The following is a 26629-nucleotide window of genomic DNA, read 5'->3' on the forward strand; positions in this document are numbered from 1 at the left end:
TATAATTGAAGTTTTGTTAGTACCAGAATTCTAGTACAGAATTCTTTTGCTTTGCTTTTCCCATTTGCTTTTGTTTAATAGGAAAATTTTCTAAACTCTCAAGATTCTACACATCTTCTTTAATCATACTATGTTTTCTTAGCACTCATGTAATTTGCAAAGTCATGCATTCTCTGCATTAAATGAAAACAAACAAAAAAAAGCAACGTAGCCAGTTAAAACTTACCAATCTCTCCCTATTGATCTGAGGCACATCCAAATTACTTTTAAAATAATTTATATCATTGATGCTGTTGCAAGCAATGGGAAATGAAGCTGTGCCCCCCTGTTTAGTTTCAGAAGCTACCTTCTGCTTGCTGAGTTCCTGCAGCAATTTGTCTCGGTCATCCTGAAGACTGGCCATAGCCTTGGAAAACGCTTCAATCTGCTGAACATAATTCCCACATTCAGATGAAAGCCTGCTAATCTCCAGCTCATGGGTGACAAATGTCCTACAGAGATTTTCAATTTCGTCGGCAATCTGATCAACTGTAACCATATTTGCAGGATCAAAAAGTACCTTTTTCAGAAGACCATTTTCCTTGAGTATACTGACAAGATGGGATTTAAAGCTACTAAACTCAGCTTCAAGTTCAACTCCTTTCTTTTTTTCAGACTTGAGTTCTGATGTGTATTTGCTCTGAAGTATATTTAAGTCCTCAATTATCCTATCTCTATCATTTTGCAGAGCAGTCATTGCTTTGCCGAAGGCCTCATTCTGGGATCTCAGCTCTCTATTCTGAGATTGAACTTCTACTATCATCTCTGTAAACGCATCGGGTTCATATCCATGCTGAAGTTTCTGAAATGTCTTACTGTATTCCCCATCTGCATCCTTAGTATTTCTGCCTAGTGATTTCTGGACATCGTCAATCTTCTGAAGTTTTTCTCCATACAGTCCATCGGATGCACTTTTTTTCTTCTGAATGCTACCACTAGTTAACAGTTTCTCTCCAGACTCAGAAACAAGTTTCTCTTTGTTTAATGATGCAATTAAAGATTCTAAATCGTTTACTTTAGATACTAATTTTTTATTTTCATTTTCCAAAGATACAACAGTATCCATCTGCAGTTGACTGGACAGTTGCACCTCCTTTATTTGTTTCTGAAGATCATATTTTTCCTGTTCAAGGCCTTTAATGAAATCTAATTTTTGCTTCAGTAAGTCTTTTAATTGATGATCTTTCAGAGATAAAACTTGGTTAAGATCTTCCCTATACTTTATTAGCTGGGCATTTAGCATTGCATTTTCAGAATGAAGATCATCTATCTGATTAAGTAGTACCCTTAATTCTTGTTTCAAAGCATTATTTTCACTCGCATTGCCAACTATAAGATTGTCTCGTTGATTTACGACATTTTGGTGAAGATGCTCCAGCTCTTTGTATTTAGAAAAAAGATCATCGCGATCATTCTGAAGAGATGACATCGACTTTTTAAAAGCATCTAGTTCACTGGCAATTGCAGCTTTATCTTGACCTGCCTTATCTGCTTTCATCTGGAGATTTCTCAGTTCATTTTCCATCTTTCGACAGGATTCCTCAGACTGTTCTCTCTCTCTCTGCAGCAAATGGAACTGACGCTCATATTCTTTGATTTGTTCTCTATGTTGAGTCTGTACCTGAACCAGATAGTCAGAAATTCCATCACTTTTTGAAGAAATGAGTAAGGAAATTTCTTTATCTTTATTATTCAGCATGATTTTCATTTGCTCAGAAATGGTAATTTGTTTTTTCAACTCAGCATGAATTTTTTCCTTTTCAGCAAGAAGGTTTTGCAGTTCTTGTTCTTGTCTTGTAAAATTATTTTCCAGTACTTTTATCTTGCTTCCAGAACTTTTACTATTCTCTATGAGATGATTAAGAGAGTTATTTTCTCTAAGGAGTGCTTGCAATGTTTCTTCTTTTGACTGAAGAGCTTTCTCCAACTCTTGCTGCCTATTAAAAAAAAGTATATTTTCTTCCTTTAATTTGCGGAGCTCTTCATGCCATGGTATATTAGCAGATTTTTGCCGGAAGTACAGTTCATCCTTTGTTTCCTCTCCCACAGAATATTTGATATTCAGTTCCTGAATCTGAGTCATTTTGTCTTTCAATTCATCTTGCAGGGACATTATTCTTTTGTTACTATTTTCTATTTGTATCTCTTTACTCTGGATAGCCTCTTTGAACTGTGTTTCCCAGGTTTTCATTTCAGTGATTACCCTGTCTCGGTCATTTTGAAGAGAGGACATACACTTTGCAAAAGCAGCTAAGCGTGCCAAAGCTGCATTCAAATCTGCCTGAAGCTTCTTGTTTTCAGAGTCCTTAAAGCTCACCTCCTCTTGCAATCCTTGAATCTCACTAATTGCCCTATCTTTTTCTCTCTGAAGGGCACTGTGTCGTTCCTCTAGGTTCAGAAATTCTCCTTTGTGAACCAGTTTTAATTGTTGAAGATTTAGCTCCAGTTCTGTCACATATTCTCTCTTCTGGATTTCTAGTTCATCTTCTTTCCTCTTAAGTTCATTTCTCCAATTAAGATTCTCAGCTGTAAGCCTGTCTACTTCTTTCTTTGACTGATCCAACAAGTTCACCTGTGAAGACAGCTTTTCATTGAGATGGGATATTTCTTCATTCGATTTGGTAAGCTTTTCTGACATATTACTTAAATCTTTTTCAAATTTTTCATTTTTTGACTGTGACAGTTTCACAGACCTTTCCAAATCCAGGATCAGCTCCTGGAATTTTATAGAATCCTTTTGCAAATGGTTGATCTCCTGCTGTTTCTCCTTTAAGAGTTCTTGCAATTCTTTTGTTCTGTTTTTATTTCCACTATTATCTCTCTGTGCACATTTCACCTTCTCCTCAAACAGTTTTACTAGTTGTAGCTGCTGTTCTTCTTTTTCTCTAATCGCATTACACTTCTCTGCCTTTAATTCTTCCAGTTGCTGTAAAAGCACATTATTCTGCACTTGTGCTGATTTCATTGTATCAGTAAGATGATCAACCTCTTTAATATGATTAAGCAATTCTGTCTCAAGGAATTCCCTCTCATTCTTTACTTTGTAAGAACTTTCTTGTGCATTTTCTAATTCCTCCTGTAAGAGACATTTATCATCTTCTAAAATCTTAACTTTTTCATTTAGACTAACAATTTCTCGTGTAAGATTTTTACACTCCATGTTCAGCTTTGTAATACAGTGATTTTTATGATCCAAAGACTTTTCAGTTTCTTTCACTTTTTCTGAAATTAATTTTCTTTCTTGTTCCTTTTCAGAGAGTTTCTCTCTTAGCACATTTACGTCTTTTAACAATGATTCATTCTCATATAACGCATCTCTGATTTTAGATTGCATATCATTTTGGTACACTTCCATTTGAACTTGGAGGTCTCCCAGAGCTGCTTTAGTTACAGTGATGTTATTATGAAGGATGTCATTTTCATCCTGAATTTTCTCTAAAGCCTGCTTTAAGTTTTCCGAAGTTTGTTTCAGCTGTTCATTTTCCTCCATTAGCTGATTATTCTGTTGAGTGAGTTCATGAAGACGAGCCTGGTGTTCTTCCATTCTTGCCTCTTGTTCACATATCTGCCTTTTTGCTTTACTCTGTAATTCATCAACTTCCAATTTCTTAGATTCACTGAGTTTTTTCAGCCGATCCTTAATCACTTCATTTTCATCAATGAGTTTCTGAAAATGTTTCTCAAGAGCCTCCTTCTCAGATTCCCCTTCCCTGAGCCTCTGAATAGCCTCTTGTTTCTCTTTTCTAGTGACATCAACAACTTGCCTCATATCTGCTATTTTACTACTGATATTCTCATAAGCCTGAAGGAGGGATTCATACTCTTGTTTTAATTCACTGTGTTTAGCCTTCCAACCTGTTAATTCAACTGTCTGAGAATCTTTTAAGGTATTTAGCTGGAAAGAAAAGGCCTCTTTTTCCTGAACTATTGTCTCCATCGTAGATTTAAGACTTTCACATGCAGCAGTGAGGTTTTCATTTTCAGCCAACAGTCTAGCATTTTCAGAAATAAGGCTCTCCTCTTCAGACAACAGAGAAACAGTATTTGAACTTTGCTTTTCTCTACCAAGGTCTAACAACAAGCGTTCAAGCGTACTTGTCTTGTTCACCAGTTCCTCTCTCTCCAATAACAGCTTATCAATCTGGTCTTTTAGATATTTATTTTCTCTCAGAGCTTCTTTACGCGATATTAAAGCAGCTTGTAATTTTCTCTGAAGGTGGTCTTTGGACTTCTCTTCTCCTATAGTCCTTTGTCCTTCTGGTTTAGAATCACCTACATTAACAGTTTTTGCAAGTGGTTCTTGAACAATTTCCATTTCTTTCTTGGTTTTATAGTCAGCTGCTTCTTTCAGATTAGTTTTCCCAGAGTAACCAGTCTTAGATAGTTGAAAAGAGGTGCCTTCACTTTGTAATCTTCCTTGAAGAGAACCACCTTCTGAACAGAACTCTACCAGTTCTTTTTCAGTATCCTTTTCTTCTTTAAACTCTTTGCATGACACTACAGGAGTACTTATCTCAGCCTTCTCATGTAGCAAACAAAGTTCTGTCAGAAGTTTTTTGTTTTCTTCGCTGACATGCTTTAACTCCCTTTTCTTATTGATTAGTTTCAAATTAGACTCTTCTAAATGATGAACAAGTTCCTCTTTTTCATTCTTCACTTCTTCAAATGCTGCTTTGTAACGGTGGATTTCTTCTTGGCCCTCCTTTAGAGCTTCTTTTAACAATTCCTTTTCAAGATCAAGTTTCTCCTTAAAATCTTTAACTGAAGAATGCAATGCTTCTATTTCTTTGTTCTTTTCTGCAATTTCCTTATTAGCTTCCTTTCTCAGTTTCTGCAGCTTCTCTTGGCTCATCCTGTAATTCTCCTCATTTTTTTTAACAAGTGTTTCTTTCTCATTATTTACACATTCCAGCACCATCTTCATGTCTGCAGTTTCAGTCAAGAATGTTTTCAGCTTTTTCTGTAGCTGCTTTATATCCTCCAAAAGGCTATCTTTACATTGTTCCTGGTACTGCTCCTGTTGTCTCATGGAGTTTAAGTCAACTGCTTTTTCTTCACCACCACCGAATTCAACTAATATTTTTCTCAGCTCTTCCTTTAACATTTCTGTTTCCTCCTGAAGCTTTGCATAACTGTCTCTTAGTTCTTCCAATTCAGTATCTTTACTTGTCACTGAAGTGATTAGGTTTTCTGACTCTTTAAAGGATGCAGTCTGAACCTTGTTTCTTGATCTGTTGGATTCCAAATTCTTCAGGTCACTTTCTTCTTCTCCTGTCTTAGGAGAGACAAGCTCTTTCCCAAGATGCTTTTCTAATTGATTCAAGTCAAACTCTTTAAATTTTCTTTGAAGATCTTCCCAGGGAGCTTTATGCTCTAGTTTGACATTCTTCAAGTGTTTTTGTTCATCAAAATCTGCTGTAAGTTTAGTGTCCTCTGTCCCCTCTTTCTGAAATTTTCTTATATCTTCTTCCCTGACCAAAAGATCCCTCTGTAAGTCTTCTTTTTCTTTTTTTAACTGAATTACATTAGTTTCATTGCTGGAGTCCAAACACTTTCTCTTGTCCCTGGCACTGAGCTCTTCAGAACTGGAATTTTTCAACAATTCTTCCTTCTTAACTTCAGAGTTCATCATTTCAAGAGCTATTAAGAGCTGAGAATGTTGCTCTTCATACGCATTCACTTTTTCATCAAGCATACTTTGCATATGAGCAAGCATGTTATCCTTTTCCTCTAACAATTTCAGGTTCTGCTCACAGATAATTTGTTTTTCAGTAATGACATCATTTAGTTTTGCAATATTGGCCTGAAGTTCCTCTAAATGAGTGGCCTTTGCTGACAAGATATCATTCAAGTCACTTATTTTGACATCTTTTTCTCTAAGCTGTTGCTTCAGAGTTCCAAGATAGGTCTCGAAACCTTTATTTTGATCTTCAACTAGTTTCAGCTTGTCTGTTAACTCCTCAACTTTCTTCAACAACCCCTCTCTTTTTCCTTTCTCTTTCTCTATTTCTTCCTGCCCACTCTTCTCTAGTTTTTCAACTTTCTGCATTAGATCTCTTCTTATTATCAATGCTGCTTGAAGTTTCTTCTTCAGATTCTCTTTTTCCTTGCCAAGTTTCTCAAGATTAAGATACATCTCCTCCTTTTCTTTCATTAAATCTTTAAAAACAGCTTCTCTGTTGCTTAATACAACCTGACTACATTCCAGCTCTTTCTTACAGTCCTCAAATTCCTGCAACACTCTATTTAGTTCTCCCATGGAATGATTATGAGCAGATTCAAGAGCCTGCAGTTTGCTGCTTAACATATTCCTCTCTTCAGAAAAATTCAGCATTTCACTAGACAATGATTCCATGAGCTGGGTAACAGAACAGTCCTTTTCTTTCATTTGCTGGCTTAGACCAGAAATTAAATCCTTTTGCTGATTTACTTGTGAAGTTAAGTCCTCTATGAGTTGATCTTTTCTTCCCATATCTTCAAGGAGGCTTGCTACTTTTTTACTGTCAACATGCAGTTTTTCTTGACTGGTCCTTACTATTTCTTCTGATTTATTTATCTTGTCCTGAAGAAATTCAATCTGCATATTCTTTTCTTGCAAAAGAGATTGTTGTTTACATAAAGTTTCCTTGACAGCAATCATTTCCTGTGATAGGCATTCAATTTCAGATTCATAGGTACCCTTCATTTTATCAATATCATTCTGTAGCAACTCCTTCTCTTTCTCAAGTGACTGCATACTTTTTAATTCATCTTTTATTATATCTATTTCTTTCTGTTTTTCTAAAAGAACCAGCTGCAACTGTTCTCTTTCTACTTCTTTGCTCAAAATAGTGGATATCAGAGTGGAGAATTTTTCCAATTGCATTTTACCATCAGTTAGCTGCAGTTGGGAATCTGAAGTCTGTGCATTCTTTTCTTTACATAAAAGCCTACTATTAAGTAACTGAGATAAGCTTTGAGTTATTTCCTCTTTGGTAAGATCCAGTTCCTCCTGTAAAGACTGGATTTTGCTATCCTTGGATTTCATTTCACTTTCTACACAGTTCAATTGCTCAGTAAGATTTTTAATTTCTAAAGTTGCCCTATCAAGTTCCGTCACCCATTTGTTTTCTGACTCAAGCAGACTTTGCTCTAGATTTTCAAATTTAAGTTCTAAATTAGAAAGTTCTTCACCCTTCACACTAACCTGCATCTGTAACTTCTCTTTTTCAGTCTTCATCTGCAGTTGGACAGCATCTATCTGCATTCTTGAGTAATTCTCACTGGCTTCTAGTTTTCCATTCATTTCTTGGAGCTCTTCCAATTTCTTTTCCAAATGATTTTGAGATGCAACAAGTTGTGTGTTTTCAGCCATGAGTTTAGCAGCATCTTCTTGTAACGTATTTTTTTCATTCACTAAAGCCTCTACTTGATGTTGCAGACTACCTATTAAAAGTGCACTTTCGTGGCTGTCTTGAGATGATTTCGAATTTACATTATTCAACTCCAACTTTAGACATGCTATATTATCTGCTTGTTCAGTGCAGGTCACACGCAGAGACTCTACAGCCAATTCTTTTTGCTGTAATTCTTGTTTCCATGTACTTATTTGGTCTAGTGCTTTACGATGTTCACTTTTCACAGTCTCAAGCTCAACTGTCAAAGAATCAATTTTCTTCTGATTAATATTAAAGCTTTCATTTTTTTCCTGAAATTCTTTAGTAAGGTTTTTCATAGCTGTACCACTTTTCTCTAATCTTTCTTTGAGAATCTCAATCTCATTAGAGAGAACACTTATGTTTTTATTTGCCAACTGTAGACTGGAATCCTTCTCCTTCACAGAATTAAGCAGTTCGGCAATATCTTCTTCTTTTTTATTAAGAGCTGCATTAAACTCAGTTCTTAGTTCATACTGTGCTTCAATTTTTTCCTGAAGAGACAAAAAGGCATCTTCTTTCTCCTGGACTAGTTCCTTAGATTTTTGTAGTTCTTGTGTTAGTACATGTACTTGACTTTGGAGTTGAGAGATTAAATCTATCTTCTCTTCATCTTCCCGTGCTTTCTCCTTCAGAGCATTGAGAAGAGTTTTATTTTCTGTAAGAGATGATTCGTTTTCTGATAAGGACTGATCCTTCTCTATTATTACATTCTTCTGATGTTGTACTTCTTTTTGTAAATTCACTTTTACTTCCTCTAGCTCCACTACCTGTTTCTTTAAGAGAACACATTCATTCTCCTTTTGTTGAAGTTGCATCTTTAAATTCTCACTGAATAATGAAATATTATTTACAGTTAAATCTCTCTCTGAAACAAGTAATTTTAACTGTTCTGCTTCTGAAGTCAAAACCTCTAACTGTTTCTGCTGCAAAATGGATGATTCCTGTACATCAGAAAGGCATGCTTTTAAACTAACGTATTCATCTATCTTTTGTTTTAAACATTCATCCTTCTGTGCAATTGAATCATTCAACTGTGCTGCTTTTTCTGTCAAATTTCTAAGTTGATACTGAAGGTCAGAAATAACCTCCATATTCTCAGACAGTTGAACCCTAAGCATATCAGACTCTTCAGATTTATCTTTTAGTACCTTTAATTCTTGAGCTTGCCTCTTACATTCATTTTCTTTTTCCTGCATTGTCTGTCTAAGCTGGCTGGTTTCAAAACCTAGGGTTTGTATTTGGTTTTGCAGATCTGAAATGACTTGCAAATATTGCCCTTCTCCTGCCATTTTACTATCCTTCATTTGTTGTAGCAAAATGTCCTTCTCAGAAATAAGAGTTTCTTTTTCTCCTACGAGAGTTTTTAGGTTTTCTTTTTCAACCACTAGGCCATCAATTTGGTCCTTCAGAACTAAAATACTGTGATTCTGTTGGGACAAATGTGAAGTTAAAGTAGCTATTTCTTCTGATTTTTTCATTATCATTGCATTGAGGTTTTCAATTTCTACTTTCAATTTTTCATTTTCTAGAGCTGCTGTGTGTGCTTGTTGCCTTGCAGAAGTAGTATCAGACTGTTGCTGTAGCAACTGTGACTGAAGAATTTCAAATTCATGTGACTTCTTGCTCAATAGGTTTGAAAGGTCCTCCTTTTTATGCTTAAGCTCAGTCACTTCTTTACTTACTTGCTGTAGCTGATTATTTAACACTGTACTTTCTTCAATTTTGTCAGAAACCTGCTTACGAAACTTTTCAAGTTCTGAACCCTGACTTTTTAGAGTCACATCTCTTTCCCCTACCCACTGAGATAACTTTGATTTGTCCTCTTCAAGATTTTTAATTTCTTCCTGCAACTGTACAATGTAAGATTTACTGTCTTTAATTTCCTCATGCAATGAATCACATTGAAGGATTTTTTCTTCTAGACACTTGCTCTTAGCTTCAAAATCCAAAGTTAAGCTTTGAACTTGCTCCTGCAGCAGTAAATTATTTTCCTTACTCTGGTTGAGCTCTTGTATTAGGGTACTGCATTCAGATAACTTACTATTAAACATTTCTTCTTTCTTTGTTTCTTTGTCTGTAGCATCCTTCAGTTGAATGAGAACTGATTGCATTTGTTCATTCAACCGTTGTGCTTGTTCCTTGCTTTCAAGCAACTGACCAGCTAACACATTACATTCCTTTGTTTTCTTCTGCAGCTGTTCTGCAACTGAATTTTCTTTTTGCTTTGCAGCTATTGAGAGTTGTTCAATTTCTTTTGCTAGAGTGTTTTTTTCACAGTTTAGTACTGAAAGAGTTTTTTGGTATTCAGCATCGCTGACAGATAACTTGCTTTCTATTTCTGCCACAGCCTGGATTTTCTTTAATAATTCACATTCCTTCACATCCAGAAGTTTGGACAAATTCTCATTTTCACTGACTAACTGTTGCTTCTCTTTTTTCACTTTACCTATACTTTTTTTCAGATGTTCATTTGCTTTCACTAGCTCTGCCAATTTTGTTTCTTTCCCCTCAAGATCCGCTTGCAACTGCTTATTAGCTGAAGCTTTCTCCTGTGTCTCTATTTCCATCTTGTTAATTTGTTTCTGTATTTCACTTAATTGGTTAGTAAGCTCTTCACAACATGTCTCTTTGGCTTTAAGATCTTCATTTAATTTAAGTTTAGTCTCTTCATTTCGTTGCTCCAAAAACTCAAGCTTCTTATCTAATGAAATAATGATCTCTTGTTTCTCCTGTAATTCTTTTTTAATTGTTTCCTGGTGTTCAGCATGTTCTACGAGCTTCCTAGATAACTGAGCCAACTCTTCATCTTTTTTAGCATCTTCCAAAACTAGTTTGTTGTATGAATCTTTAATAGATTTTAACTCATTTTCAAGAGTCTGTTCTTTATTCTCTCTCTCTTTAAGCAAACTGTTCCATTTTTCTTTCAGAGTGTTATTTTCCTCAATCTGAGATTTCAAATATTCAGCTTCTTTTCTTTGTTTAGTCTCAGTTTCTTGTAGCTTTTCAGATGATTTGCTAATTTGTTCTTTCAACAAAGTAATTTGTGACTCACACTCCATAAGGTTGTTATGGTATGCGACATGACTGGCATTGATTTCAGAACGGAGATCCTTAACTGTAATGCTGTACTCATTGATTTGTCTTATCAGTTCCTCGTTTTCTTTGGTTTTAGCTTCATTTTCAACTCTAACTCTTTCCAGTTCTAGTCTCATTGTATTACTCTTCTCAGAAAGGACAGATATTTTCACACTTGTATCTCTTACATCGGCTGTTTGTACTTCTTTCAGCAAATCAGCCTCCCTTTCAGCCTTTGATAAAGCCTCTTCTATCCCTCGTATTTCTTCATTTTTGCATTGCACTTGATGTTTCAGGACGATAACTTGTTCTGAATATTCCGTCATATTCAAAGACAAGGCAGATAACTCCTTCTCTTTTTCTGCCAGTGCTTCTTTAAGATGATCAATTTCTCTTTCACGTTTCTGGAGATCTTGAATAAGTTGAGATCGTTCTTCTAAATGGCTTGTGTTCAATTTGTCAAGTTCCTCATTTGTCTGGTCAAGATCCAGCTGCATTGATTCCACCATATCATCTTGTTTCAAAGTCTAAACATCAAGAAAATAATGTTACAAGAATAATTCAAAGGTACATTAGAAGGAAAATGGAAGATACGCTCCTTATGTAAATCTAATATTTAGGCTAATCTATCACTCACAAACAATCTTTGAACTAATAACTGTATGGAAACTGTTGAGTCACAGCCTGAACCACTGACTGATCACCTGAGACAAGGACTGAGTTATCCGCAGGAGCACAGGTGAAGGCAATTCACTTGTGTGGCCAGAAGACCCCATTTAAGGGCTGACTAGCACTAGGGAAGGATCTCTTTCTGAAAATCCTTTCTTTGTGGAATCTTTCATCCTGAGCCTGAATCTTTGAATATGGATGAGCATTCCTTCTCTGTTTGTTTCTTTCCATTTCTTCATGATATTCTTTCCAACTGTAACACCACAATACTTTTATCAACTGTAACAATTACCTACCCAACAGTACAGTCACAAGACAATAATGTTATATTTTAGATCATTTTAGCATACAGAAAGGTCAGTGTATAAAATCTACAGTATAATTAATGCTCAGGGTTGTTGTTCTTTTTTCTCACATTTAAATGAACCATTTCAAAATACAAGAAAGTTCCTTATTTTCATTTTATGAGTTACCTTTTCCTTCAGCGTAGCAACTTTTTCGGTTAGATCACTGATGACTTTTTTCTGCTCAGCGTTCTCCACTTCATACACACTGCATTTCTTTAAGGTTTCTTTCAGCTTAGTATTAAAAATAAAAATTTATATCATAGAAACATATTTGAAATGTGATGTTAAAGTTATAAGATTGAACTTACCTAAACGTGATATTTATATAATGAAATTAATTAAGACAACATTTCACTCAAAAAACACAATACATTCATGCAAATCACTGTGGTGTGCCTAAGTAATCATTACACCCAACTTTAAGCACAGTAATTACATGATGTGAGCAAAGTTGCAATGAAACAAAAAAGCCAAGTCCTTTGGCTAGAAAAACAGCAATTTTGCTTCTGGAATACAAATCAAAGGTTAAGGCCAACGTTCACCAGATCTAATAAATTATATACTATTTAGTAACTTACGTTTTGTTCACTATGCACAAATTTCTCTCCCAGCTCTTTGTTCAACAGATCCCTTTCTTGAAGCAGTTTTCTTAAAGTTTCAATTTGTTCTAGTTTTTCTGTTAAGCTTAGCAGTTTTTCTTCTTTTTCTCCAAGTGAAGTTTCAAGGAAGCTATTACGGTCGCTCAGCCTGAGAAGAAAGCACATATTAGACCTTTGATAACTAAATTTCATCTTGAAAACAAAGTTTGCTTTAGGCTTTCTAGGTTTATTAGCTCCCAAACTGTGTTTCTAAAAGAAAAATCATTTCTACAATTTCCATTTAAACTTCCAAGTCCAAAAATATCTTGACTGCAATCAGAAACAAGTATCAAGTTTACATGTTTTAACTTCTGGTCCCTTAGAAATTTAAATTCAAAGCAAAGAAAGCAAATCCTCAATGGAGTTATAAAGAACTTTTATTTTACCCTTTTAGCTGCTCATTCAAGCCAGAGATCAGAATTTGATGCTTTTCGGCATCTCGAATCTGTTGATTGCGTAACTGGGTGAGCTGACTTTGAAAACGTTCATTTTCATTCTGCAACAAAAAGTTAATCAAGAGGATTACTGCACACACAGAATAGCATAAAAGAACTAGAGTTCCAAAAATCTGACTCATTAGAAGATTTACGTCTTACATAATAAGAGACTGTTAGCATATTAGCACTCATCAGTTCAAAATACAACATTAATATCATAAGTTCAGATAGATGCAACCCACCTTTCAGAAATACATCCTATAGTGATGCTATAATAGAATGAACTCAAGGATCGTTGCTCTATACCCAAAGCAACACACACACACACACACACACACACAGTGTTAAGGCACCTTATTTAATTAATCTTCAATAGGGGAAGCTACTGCTTTGAAAACACACTTTCTTCATTGATTTGAAGATAATATTAAATGGGCAACTTCTTAGCATGTTTTTTTCAACTTGAAGGAACACAAAAAATCTGCAGGAGACTACACATTAGCATACAGGGAGTTGCAGAGAAAAGAAGAGAGCAAGCTCCATTCACACACTTAAAAAAAACAAAACAGTGCAAATGCCCTACTCTAGTCAGATTCACAGCACCCATTCAAAAATAAAACCACAAAAAAATCTAATGGCAACCAAAAAGCAAAACACATATTCAGAACCAACATCAAAAAGGACAAACGTGGCAAACTTGTCACCTCTAATGAAAATAAGCTAGCATTCTGGAGGAGGCAGAACACACCTGTACCGCCCTCAATAGCTGCCCTTCTTCCTTTACATCAAACGTTACCTGTATCAAAAGGTTTTGTTAAAAGATTCTCAGATATTAATAAGTTTGTTTTGTATCTTAAATTAATTATAATAAATAAATAGGTGCAACTTAGCAGGTAAAGAATATGAGCAATGTACCAAGCTCAAGGAGCATGAGAAGAGATCAGTTGTGTCATTCTGTGGAAATTACATTTAGAAAGTATTGAATGTAGTAACTTACCAGTCAGGCAATACTATAAAAGTATTTAAAAATCCTGATTTAAGTATTTATGTTACTGTTCTTCTGGTGCATTCACTTATTGCAGCATACATTAAAATATCTGTTATGTATTTATATTACGCATATATTATATGTATGTGGTATGTGAGCTATAATTATGATTTGAGGGATGTGAGACTTACTCAAGTAGTAGTAAAAAAAAAATTCAGCTCTTGTTCTTTTAACAAACTCTCTGCATTCTACAGAGAGTGATACAAATTATTTTGACCTTTACTACGTTTCTGCAACAATTAATGAAGCTTACTTCCAACCAAGTATTTTTTATGTGCTGACTTCTACTTTTGCTGAATAGAAGTGACAGGCTTAAACTTTAGAGCATAAGATAGCATGTGTAGACTTTCAGCCATCAGAAACTATAAAATAGGTTTTAGGTATTTTAGCTAGCTGCAAATTTACACTTTTGTGCTACTGTAGGCTATAGTTGTAATCATATGAAGAGAGAACTAAACGATTCTCTTAGCAGTTTTTAGAGAAGTGCAAAAGCTCACCTGCAGAGCTTCCATTCTACCCTGAAGCTGCAATCTATCTTCCAAATCCTGACAACGTTCTTCTAGAAACAGAATTTGTTCCTGCAGTTGATTTCTTTCCAATTCCAACTCTTCAACTACACTCCTTAAACCTATTTAAGTCAAAGAGGAAGAATTATTTCAAGAAAGATCTATTAAAAAATTCTTAAGTCTAGAAAAGACTTTCACCTTTATATTCACAATTTTCACCATTGTTGGGCACAATTAGATCTCAGCCACTTCCAGTGGAAATGCCTGAGGTCTTGTACATGCAAATATTAAATGATAAACGTACCCATAACTTTTCAAAAACTAAAATCTACTTGCAAAACTCAGTAACTCATAGAGAACTTAGCAGAAATATTTTAATCAATATTGTGTCCCGATTAATAATAAGGGTGATGTTACTTTATTCATGAGTTAATATACTTACAAGATCAGATTTTAAACTATATTAACAAAGTAAACTAGTCTATATCAAAATTTGCAAGTGCATCTACTCCATTTTACTAACAACACATACTAGTAGCTTATACCACAGATAGAAGAGCATCCACACTAAAAACCAGCTATTTGATCTTTAAAACAAAGCACACAGCAGTACTATATAATTCTGTTTTCCAAACAAAACAGTTATGTAGATTGGAAACACACTCACAGGAACAAGACTCAACTTAAAAACCACACGATCTTGCCACATAGGGTACTTCACAGGCAGCAAGGCTCAAACAATTCCAGCATTTAATAATATTTATATTCTACTTCTGAAGCAAAACTAGGCAGTTCATCCAGCACGCACATGCTTAAAATGAAACAAAAGAAAACACAAGCCAAAAAAATTCAACAAAGAATAGAATACACCACAAATGGGTTGTTAGTTGAATTTTGAAAACAAAAATAGACACAAAATACAGATGCTGTGCATGCTATAATAAACTGTCTAGTCTCTATCACACCTGCATTAGGTGAAGTGTATTCTGGCCACCAACCTCCCATATTTTCTCCTTCAGCTGAATCAGTGCTATCCAGGGTCACATTCAATGCTTCTTGAAAGCACTGTTTTCTATCAAAGCTGTACTCTTCCTACGTGCAAAATATAAGAATGACATTTAATTAAAAGAAGAAAAGAAGGAAGGTTAAAATACATATTCTGTTATTAGAAGTCTAGTTTCAGTTAAATATTATAAAATCCAGCAAGTGAATCAGGTGCATAAATGTAAGCATATGTAACCACTATGGACACCTGTCCAGCCTCAAACTGCCATTTCCAGAGAAGCAGAGTCTTCCACAGGCTTTGTGCAGGACCTACTACAGCTTTGAAGACACCCTCAGGCATCTGAGAGGCCAACAGATAATTGCGTTTGGAAACGTTAATTAGTTCCAGTTTCCACAGTTAATAGCATCCTCTGAAAATCAGGGTGAAGTACTGGAATTAACTAAACATAAAATTATTCTTCCAACAGCAAGTTTATGCAAGTGACATTCTAATTATTCTTATAAAATATTGGGATTTTTTTTTTGCAAGCAACAGCACCAAGTACCAAAACGTTAACCCGAATGAACTGACACTAATTACTAACTATTTATAAATCTCCCTGAAGAAATTAATAAAGACTGTATCTAATACAAAACATGGTCTTAACATACAAAGCTTGTACACAGCTACAAGGATATGAATTACTCCAGTGGGAGACTCATAATTTTTCAACATAAAATTAAGCAGGCTCATGACTCAAGGAACAGAGAACTGTCATGCCACTAGAATTGCTCCTCACCTTCTGGCTACATTCACAAGCATTTAAAATTTACTACCAAATCTGTCTAGTATTCACTTACATAACAGATCTAAACTCATAAGCGCTTAACCTATCCAACTGTAAAGCATCACATTTTCATTAACATTCAGGTAAAAATAGATATGTGTAACTTCTAACCCACCTTCAGATTCCTGTTGGTCTGATTACTTTTTCTTCCCTCCTGATCCAGCCTGCCCATTCCTTGAACTGTGGTCAGTTCCTCCTCCAGCTCCTGTTGCCCTGAGACTATGGCTGGATCAGAGCAGCCAGGAAAGAACCAGTCATCCTCAATCAGTTTTGTGCCACAGGAAAGTAATTACAATTATATCAGACACTACTACATGAAAAGAGACCTGGGACAGGCTGAAGTCCCTATGAATGACTGACAGAACAAGATTAAAGAAGCAATCCACAGCATTCACCTTGTGATTTCCCTCCAACGTTACTTAGTAGAACACAAAAATAAACACTGTATATCTCATTAAGAAGAAGCAAACTGAAGTCTAGCATTACTTCTTCATCACTCTAAAGGAAGTCTTAATACAAGAGATTGGAAAGGGTGAGGTTACGCTAAAATAACAATAATAATAAATTCAACCAATTAAAGGCCAAATTACATAGCCTTTTGATTTACCAGGTTAAAATATACCCAATTTGTATAATAATATCAGCTGAGACAGCTGTGCTTTTTGTAATATGAACAATCACATCAATTTCATGTAAGTAATGTGTCTATTTCGACTTCAATTTTAGTATGAGTATGATAATTTGAGGAAGTCACAAGCAAGTGTTACACTGCAACTGGCATCAAACCATCTTATCATACATTAAAAATACCATTCTTTTAAAGACAAATACAGAACCATTGTTTTTTTTTTAAAAAAAAGCACACTGAGTAAATTCAGAATATGAAAGCTAAGGTATGCATCTTGTTCATTGTTAGAAACGCTTTTTCATTTTAAGTACATTCCCATCTGTTTTGTGATATGACAAAACACATTTGGGGTGACAGATTAGGTAACAGGTGTATCATGCAAAGCAGACAAGACAGAACAGCTGGTGAAAAGAAATGAAAGTAAAGGTGGCTCCATACTTCAACAGAAAATAAGACAATCTCAGGTATAGCTTTCAACTTAACCATATCAATACACAGTTGTCTTCATAACATGTGAAATTCAGACAACATTTTACTTGTGCATCAGTGAAGTATAACCCAAAAACTATTACATCATACTGGGAATGCTCACCTTTCATCTGAATTGTACAAGGACAACTTATTCAACAGATTTCATTAAAGCACACTCCTATACTGCCTATTAGATGAGAGTAAAGTTCTTCCTGTAATATTTAAAAACTACATATTTAACAGTCATAAAAGATTCAAGCAAAAAAGTTAAAGAAAACCTTTAAGGGCCATTTAAGCAAGACTGCAGAACTGGATTTCCCTTATGGTTTAAATTAAATTTTGGTTTCTTGCACTGTCACTTTATCAGCATTCATTCTGCACACTTTTGTGTAAACATGGATTCAACTTTTATTTTTATTTTGTATTTAATCACTACACATGCTTTTTCAAAGCATATATGTGTGTGTATATATATATAAAAATGCCAAATTCTGATCACCTTAAATTTTTGCTTACAGAACCATTATTGTAGTCCAGGAAGCAATCCAAAGAGGAAATGTTATTTGAGATCAGAATTTAATTTCTTCTTTAAAAAAATTAAATGCCTTCAAGTTTAAATTGAAGACATCTGCTTTTAAGCATCATCAGAATGAAAAGTACACTATCCTTTAGGAAACCAACTATTTTTGGTTTTGATAGTGAAAGAAAAGATGACATTACCATTGTCAGATGAAAAATGACAATGTAGAAATTGGAGCTTTAGAATGGTGTAGAATCCTTTGTTAAACATTAAAACACTTTCATTTAAATTCAGCATTACTTTAACAACAGTTAGTAAGTAAATATATTTTCTAATGTTTTGCAGCAGCATAGGAAGCCTTTCATTTGCAATTATATCTGAAGTAAAAACCTGAACAAAACACTTTTATTCTGATTCACAGTACATTCAAATTAACCAAAAATGTATCTATACTTCTGTGTGTTACTGTTCATGTTACAATCTTCAGTAGTTTGCAGAGGAAACAAGCTAGAATTTATAGACATCAGTCAACGCTATCATCCCCCTAGGATTTTGTAGCTCTTGGCAAATTCCCATAGTCTATGACAGAATGAGTAGTGGGTTTCTAGATTGCTTAAAATATTGGTAACTAATATTAATGCAAATAAATCCTTTAACTTACATGGGGGAATATAATTGCTTTTCTTTTTAAATGCTACTGAATTTCAATTTCTATTAACAATTTCTAAATAAATTCAATTCTTATTTAGTTATATCCAGTTGCAGCAAGCTAAGAATTTTTTTCCTCTAGAAATATGGAGTCAGCTGTTATAACAAAGAAAAATAAAGAAACATGGTTCGGTTAATGCAAATGAAGAAATTGGCTTTGCAAGAGGGAAAAAAATTAAGTTGAAAGACAGCATTTGTTACACGTACTGTTAAAACCCACGTACCATCAATGGCAAACATTATAAGGTACTGTTGGCAATTTCCTCAAAAGAACCATCATCAGAAGAAATCAGCAACAGTACATTACAAATTGCCATTGCTGCAGGAACCTGCATGCACAAAACTGATGGGAAACTATGTTCTCACTGGCTGACCAAATCGCAGTGTAGGGTAGGAGCGGAGGGGGAAGGGACGCTGAGGGCTCATCAGGTGTAACGGCAGGAAAAAAAACACCAAAAAAAAAAAAACAGAAACAGAAAGGTCATGCTTATCCCAAGGGGAAAAAATGCAAAATTAAACACAGACTGACGCAGATGAAATTTTACAACTGCTATTAATATTGCATGTGGATCTGTAGTTACCACATATGAGATAACAGGTAGTTTTAGTGAAGGGAATATTATTCTCATCCAAAGCATTACATGGTAAAACTCTCAAAAAGATGAGACAAGATCTTTAAAACATTTTTATGCTTATATACTGAACTTCCAAATTCATCCTTTAAATGAAAAATAATTTATCAATTGCACATTAGAAAGAGAAGACTCAAGTTCTCCAACTGAATTAATTATGATGGTAGGTTGTGGACACTAAAATGTGCTGTTAATCCATTAACTAATGGGACAAAAGTTATAATGAAGTACTAAGAGGTCTGGGAAATAAGCAGTAAAAACTAACTGAAATTTAACCAGACTTTTATGAGACTTAACAGAAGCTGCTTCACTTTCTCACCAACTGTTTAATTAATAATTTAGAAAACTTCAATACTTAAGATCACCCAAAATGTTATTTTCTGTAACACTTACTGTTATTCAACCAACCACACAACTGACACTTGTTAACAGACTACTAAAGGAAAGTTCCTGATTAATGACATTTAAAGGGAAAATTTGTCCTGCATTTTACTAAAGCACCACCCAATATCAAATTTAAACCAGTACCACAGTTTCCCACACCTTTACTCCCAGTTCAAGGCAGGCAGCTTTAACATACGGTGAACTTTTTAAGCACTGTTCATTCATATGTGGACAGTACACTTCTGAAGTAAGTTCAAGCTTTCTTACAGAGCAGCAACTTGGAGGGAAAACAGAACAAGCACATCTACTCATAAAAATGATACAAAGAAAAAAAAATGAACATATGGAAAAAAGATTCAAGGACATAGGAAAAAAATAAAAATTGCAAATTTAAGCAAATTCACTAGCTATATATAATTCTCAGGATTACATAAATTAGTCATGGTAGAACAGAATAAATTCAGTCTGCAGTAGAACACACAAACATATAAGATGTGATCGCACATCATATGTATGTGATAATTTAACTAAGAAAAGCAACCCACCTTCTCTCTCCTCCTCAATCTGAGCCATTCTCAAAGCCATAGCAGATTTCTCTTCTCTGACTCGATCACGTGACTCCTCTGATTCTGGTACATTTTCTTGCCATTCCAAGAGCTGACTCTGCAATTCATCCACACTACCTGATTCACTAGCCTAACAAGAGAAAGTGGGCATGAAAATATATTCACCAAATCCCACCATGAACATAAATGACTTTTTAATTTTGTAAGCCATTCACAGAGAAAATTATCTGTATTATTCACCACTCCACATAAATATCTATGAAAATGAAGACATTATCGTAGATGGTATAAAAAGCAAACCTCACCACTTAGCAAAATATCTAAAATGCTACTTGCCAGTTGCACTTTTAATCTAAAATACTTTTCAAACAAGAAGTGGTTTTTTTAACCAAAATATTTTTCTTCTACATTTTCATCTTGAAATATTTCAAAGTAGAACAATATTTAACTTCCTTTCCTTAAGAAATCTCTATTACTTTTATCCATGAGTAGAATAAGAATGTTTCTGCCTTCCCCTCAAAAGAAAGCCTCATTTTATAAATTTAACAATCAAACAAACAAAAAAAATTTCATTAAAGTTCATAGATAACACTTTCAGCAAAGTATGTTCAAACTGGCTTTGTTGTTGGGCTTGTACAAAATCACTTAGCACTAAGAGAAACATATGCTTTTAATCTATCTAGAAGTCTTTGGGGATAATTTTCTGAATCTTCTCCCTTTGCCATCCATACCTGGATATTTGTTAAGATTTCATTTGTTATTTTCTTCTGGAAGTTACTCAGGTCATACACAAAGTAACAAGAAGTCACACTTCAATAATTTCTTTTAAATGTAACTAAATATATCATAAGCAGTTCAGGGAAACAATTTAAAGTACGTGAAAAGGTATGTAGAAATCCACTGTTAATTAACTCAAATCCTGTCAGCTTGTTCCTTAACAGGTACTGATATCTCAATTTCATCTATCACTCATCTTCAGCACTAAGATTCAATGAACATACTTCCCAATGTGCCGTTTGAGCCAATCAGCAATTCATACAAATCAATTTTAAAGTTAACCTGTGAAGCTGCTCTCTTTGTAACTTGGTCAAGATCAGCTTGCAACTTCCTTTGCTGCTCTTCATAGATTTCTAGCTTAGTCAGCAATTCTTCTACAAAAAGAAAATCATGAACTAGGTTTGTTATGACGCAAAACCACAGGAAAATCAATAAAAGCATAGAAAAAAGATTCAAAATGGAAATTTAGATGATTGATTTCAATAAGAAGCCCTGTGCTGGGCTGTGCTGTCTGCTTACCCACAAGACTGACTTCTTGCTTATTAAGTAATTATGAGTGTTTTAAATTTAATCTGCTAACAATTTAGACCACTAAACTGAAAATTTTACCATTTTCCATTAAAAAAAAAAAGAATGTCATAAAAACTAACAAGACAAAAATAATCTCTCTGAGCTGTATTTTAAGCCTAGTTACCACTCTGAGATTTTATACAAAAGTTTTTCTCAAAATCTTTATACAAGAAAAAAAAACATTTGAGATAATTCTTAATTTAAGCTCACTGCTCTTTATCATTTATTATACATACTCTGTTACATTTTTCCAAATATGCTTGTTCTTATTTTTCATCCTAATAAAATACCTCTTCCAATTTACTAGAGAACCTGATACGCATTCTGTCAAATACAACAAGGCCTGAACTATAAAGCACAAGAAGGTTTAGGAAAGGAACAACCAAGTTGCAACTCTGAGTTAAGTAGTGTATACTGTTGCTCAAAGCAGCATGAAGTTACTTCCAAATCTGTTTGAAGATATATATGGGAAATTTAAAACAAACATGTCAAAAGTCCATTTTAGCCCTCCTTGCCTCTTTACTCTGAACCATCTGCAATAGAGTAGTAAAAAAGATATTTTTGTTAGCTTTTTTCCTTGTTTTACCGTTCTGAGTTCTGATTTCTTGTAATGATTGCAGTTTTAATTCCAGTTCTTCTTTTTCAGCTTCTAATTCTGACACACGATTGTTCAAGGCTGACAGATCATTATTCTTCGATGAAAACTAAAATAAAAAGCAGCTGTAAGCTTTATAAATGCATCAAAATTTGTACTTTTTGTTGTTGCAATTTCCTCCTGTATCAACATTTAGCTTCCATTCAATTTTTATACATAGCTATTTTGAATAAATTATTTCAATATTCTATTTACCCCATAGTTTACTTCTTTCAGTCAGGTAAAGACATTTTAAAAACAGGTCTGTAGCATTAAAAAACGCTGCACATACATTTTTCAGCTCATCTTCCAACTGCTTGATTCTTGATTTAGACCAAGCCTTCATTTTCAGAAACTTAGCTTCAGATTTGCTGGCCTCTTCTGTCTTCAATTTCAATTGTACTAAAAAGCAAGGCATAAAAATTACTTAAAATCCTAGAACGATTATTATAGAATCATAGAATCACATGGTTGGAAATGACCCATAAGATCATCTAGTCCAACCATCTTCTCATTACCACTGCTACCACAAGCACTAAACCATATCTCACAGCTCCTCTCCCAGACGCCTCTTGAACACTGCCAGGGATGGCGACTCCACCACCTCCCTTGGCAGGCCATTCCAGTGCCTGACAACTCTTTAAGAGAAGAAGTTTTTCCTCATATCCAACCTAAGCCTCCTCTGATACAACTTGGGGCCATTTCCCCAGGTCCTGTTCGTTGCCTGGGAGAAGAGGCCAAACCCTTCTTCACCAATCTCTCTTCAGGAAGTTGTAGAGTGCAATGAGGTCTCCCCTGAGCCTCCTCTTCTCCAGACTAAACAATCCCAGCTCCCTCAGCCGCTCCTCATAGGATCTGTGCTCCAGATCAGATCATTATCAGTAAAGGATGTTTAATTTCTTTAGCAACTGAAAGTAACACTTAAACAAGACAACTGTATTTAGAGAAGAAAAACATTAAGAAATATAGTGATCAATTTACAGTGATATCTTTACATTCCCATAACCCTCATAAAAGTGCTTCTGCACACATACTTTTTGTGGTGATAACTTTTCCAGTGGATTTTATGGAGTTCTATTTGAAAAACAAACGAAATTGGCATACAGTTTGAAAGGGTATGGCACAAAGTAAGTTCATACATGACAACTTTTTAAATAAGATACCTTCTAATTCTTCCATCTTCTCTTTGGATGTAGACTCTAGATCTGCAACATCTTTTGAGTTAGTCTGCCCACTACCAGTTAGTTCTGCCACTTGTTTCTTAAGCTGAAACAGAGCCTGATCTTTCTCTTGCAGCTCAGTTTCATGTTTCTCTTGAATTTCATGCAGCTCAGCATTGTATTTCTCCCTGACTTTTGTCATTTCAAGCATGTGTTTTTCCATCATGTCTTTTATCTGTGCTCTCAATACATGCCTCTCGGCATCCAGTTTGGACTGGAGGTTTTCTTTTTCAGACTGCAGACGTTTCATGTTTTCAGTAATCTCCTGTTAAAAAAAAAAGTTTATTTTCTTATATGAAGTATTTTCAGTAGCACTGTGAAACATTATATGTGCATTCTTACACACTTCATCATGTTATAATCAGAAAAGGGTGCTGCTTTTGGCCAACTGGCTCAGCTTCAATTTCAAAGGCTATATGAGAACTTCAAAAAACAGCACTGTTATTTTTGGGTGCAAACTACATACAACATTTCCCATAGTTGTATGGCAAAAGTGGAATAAAAATGAATGTTTTGATGTATGGTGTACAGGAAAACTGCAAGATCTAACAGTGCTATCAAGGATTGAGAATGTTCACTACAAGACCATTTAGATGTTATTTACATTAGTTAGAATTTAAACTAGCAAACTACAATCTAATTGTTTTTTACAGAATCCTTTTGCTAACTAGTTCTCTGTTAGTGCTTATTCTACTTTCAGTGCTTTCACATTAGTTATAATATAGGAGCTAGAAAAGATTACAGATCTCCCCAACAGAGTATGACAGCAGATCACCAGATTAGATTTGTTGTACAAAAGCCAACACTCATAATCCATAAACTGTCCACATAAAGAGGCTGTGAAGGACAGCAGACAGTATTTTCAAAACGTGATTATACTGCTTATGTAAAGGAAGACTTCCTGCTATTTTGATACTAAGATCAAGGATCCATCACAGTTAAAATTGCTCTAAGTTCATGTCGTCATATTTCACCCTTCCCACTATCCTCAAGTTGTGCATTTCTGTCCCCTCAATGCATTAGCACTGGGTACTATTCCTGTAGAGCATCTTCCTCCAAGATGCATCTAACCCCAAGGACAAAAAAACAAAAACCAAAAGCCTGCATATGGCACAAAACATAATAAATGTGTAGGATGAATAAAGCACTGATTCAGCTAGGATAACAGCTTGTAGATCACTCATTTTTTGCTATGGATCCTGACTACGTCATCAGGACAGGATGCCTACCTGGTTACATACATAGTTTAAATAATTTCTAATAGATTGTGAGTCTGACAACCCTCTTGGCAAGTGGAAAATATTTAGAAATATTATGGCTAAGTTGCTGGCAGGTTGTTTCAGCAAAGAATATCAAAAGCTTGAGGGACTGCAATGTCCTTTTCCTACATTGTTGAACTGAAGTAGCAGCACTCAAAAGGCTATAATCAGGGTTCACAATAGGTGCTTAAACACAAAGAGCCCTGATTAGCTATGGGTTTTGCAATCAGTAAAAATACTTCAAAAGGAAGGGCACATACTAGCAATACATTCTCTTTAGGGAAAAAAAAGAAAGCCTCAGTTTTGGAGATATCTCCAAAACTCTTAACTAGAGAAACTGAAGTTTTTTGACAGCAAAAAGTCTTTCATATATAATAAATGAATCAAAACTACAGGTGACAACTGACAATTTTGTATTTCATGAGATCTATTTCTCCCTAAAATTCATTTCCTAACCGAAATTAATATTTGTTTGCACAATCATGATTACATTATCAGCATGTGTGAAGACCACCCAGAGCACTGCCAAAGTATTTTACACAGAATCATCTTTGTACACAATCAATAGTTTTTGGAACTTGTAATTGACCAGGTGAGTTGAGCAGGGCATATATGATATTTCTTACTTTCAACTCCTGGTCCTTGGCATCCAGTTCTTTTTGCAGCACATCTATCACCTGTGTTCTTCCCAGCATGACTTCTTCCTTTTCATGGAGCTTCTGCTTCAAGGCCTTTAATAACTAGCAAAAAAATCAAACTATCAATATAGAGGTTAACACTTTCAGAAGACAAAGTGAACGTCTTATCTTTAGTTTCCAAACAAGACACTTGAACAGTGTCACAGAGGTCTCTCAGATTCTGTGATACTGGTTGTTAATTACATTATTCCAAACTCCCAGAGCTAAGTCAAAGCAATTTACCGAGTTTCCAAAGCAACATACCTGTTCTAAGTCAGCACTTGCATCAGATTTAGCAGCTAATTTAAAGAGCTCCTGCTCATGCTTTTTTCCCTGTGTTTCCAGCTCTTTTTCCTTCTCATGAATTATATTTTGAAGCACACGGACCTGAAAACGCATACAAAGAAAATATGAAACCTGTTCAGAAAAGTACATTAAAAGAACACCGAAGTAACTACAGTACAGCAAGAGAATGAGTTCCATAAGTCTGAGTTTTGCTTCCGCTTAGTAGTAAATACAGTAATCAGTCAGTCATTACCAAAGACAATGATGCATACAGATAAATCTCTAACTTGCATGAAATGTGCCTCAATTCTACAATAACAAACTTCAAATGACAAGAAAGACACAGAGGCCCTGGAGCATGTCCAGAGAAAGGCAATGAAGCTGTGGAGGGTTTGGAGCAAAAACTGTATGTGGAACAGCTGAGGGAACTGGGATTGTTCAGTCTGAAAAAGAGGATACTGATTGTATTCAGAATGGTTAAATAACTCAGAAAGACCACTAGACACTGCATGTGTACACTTCTGCACCTTCAGGAATGGTGCCACAAGGAAGAGGGTTTGGAGGTTCTTCTACTAGAATGCTCCACAACTCATTTCACTCGTTTACATTCCAGTTCTTCTGTGCACAGACATCAGGCACAACGTTAAAATCCTTCCTTGCACAATACTTTCATTTTCAATAATCACCTGTACAAACCATCTACTGACAGACTCATTGTTTTTATTTCATCTGATGATTATTTAGACCTTAACTCAAGAATCGCTGAAAATTAAGAACAGCTTTTCTCAGATATTGAGATAGCACTACTACAGCTAAGACATCACTTCTTCCACCAACAAATGTAAGTATTTTAACAGTGCTTACTTACATTTTCTATATATGTAGCTTCCATCTTTTGGAAACGTTCTCTTTCATTGCTCTGAACATTTTTAAGACTCTCAATCTCTTCCTGGAACAAACTGCATTTTTCTTCACTGTCTCCAACCTTCTTGTTAAGTTGCTGAACAAGAATCTGCATGCTTTGTAGGGATGATTCTTTAATGGACAGCTCGTTCTTTAGAATGCAAACCATAAGATGATAAGAAGAATGGCTCCAGAATAAAGAAAAAGCAATCACCACGAACCACCTACTAGCCTTTCCTCTAATGTTAAGCAACATTAAACTAGAAATCCAGGTTTAGTATAAATTTGTATGAAGTTTGTCAACAGATTCCAAAGTCGGTACTAATGATACTGACTAAAGTAAATAAATATTAGATCTAACAAAATAAATGAGATAATCAGTGAAG

General features: G+C 34.9%; 1 protein-coding gene across 9 annotated transcripts in view; it reads right to left on the reverse strand.

The window, feature by feature from the left end:
- Window positions 1-26629, reverse strand: part of LOC116229098 (uncharacterized) — a 46051-nt gene that overhangs the window by 12079 nt on the left and 7343 nt on the right. For 4 of the 9 annotated variants that reach the window (XM_031593319.2, XM_090140765.1, XM_090140759.1 and 1 more), the window contains 16 exons: window positions 26209-26394; window positions 25320-25442; window positions 25005-25118; window positions 23063-23384; window positions 22192-22301; window positions 21852-21969; window positions 20978-21069; window positions 19898-20048; window positions 16125-16234; window positions 15143-15269; window positions 14169-14299; window positions 13372-13419; window positions 12573-12682; window positions 12127-12295; window positions 11675-11779; window positions 227-11059 (listed from right to left, as the gene is read on the reverse strand). In XM_031593319.2, the coding sequence (XP_031449179.2) occupies window positions 227-11059; window positions 11675-11779; window positions 12127-12295; window positions 12573-12682; window positions 13372-13419; window positions 14169-14299; window positions 15143-15269; window positions 16125-16234; window positions 19898-20048; window positions 20978-21069; window positions 21852-21969; window positions 22192-22301; window positions 23063-23384; window positions 25005-25118; window positions 25320-25442; window positions 26209-26394 (12849 nt within the window). The remainder of the gene's footprint in view (window positions 1-226; window positions 11060-11674; window positions 11780-12126; window positions 12296-12572; window positions 12683-13371; window positions 13420-14168; window positions 14300-15142; window positions 15270-16124; window positions 16235-19897; window positions 20049-20977; window positions 21070-21851; window positions 21970-22191; window positions 22302-23062; window positions 23385-25004; window positions 25119-25319; window positions 25443-26208; window positions 26395-26629) is intronic. The other 5 variants (XM_090140760.1, XM_090140763.1, XM_090140762.1 and 2 more) reach the window with 5 other exon arrangements.

The sequence above is a fragment of the Phasianus colchicus genome, chromosome 5 (genome assembly GCF_987193195.1).
Source record: "Phasianus colchicus chromosome 5, bPhaCol1.hap1.1, whole genome shotgun sequence".
NCBI lineage: Eukaryota > Metazoa > Chordata > Aves > Galliformes > Phasianidae > Phasianus > Phasianus colchicus.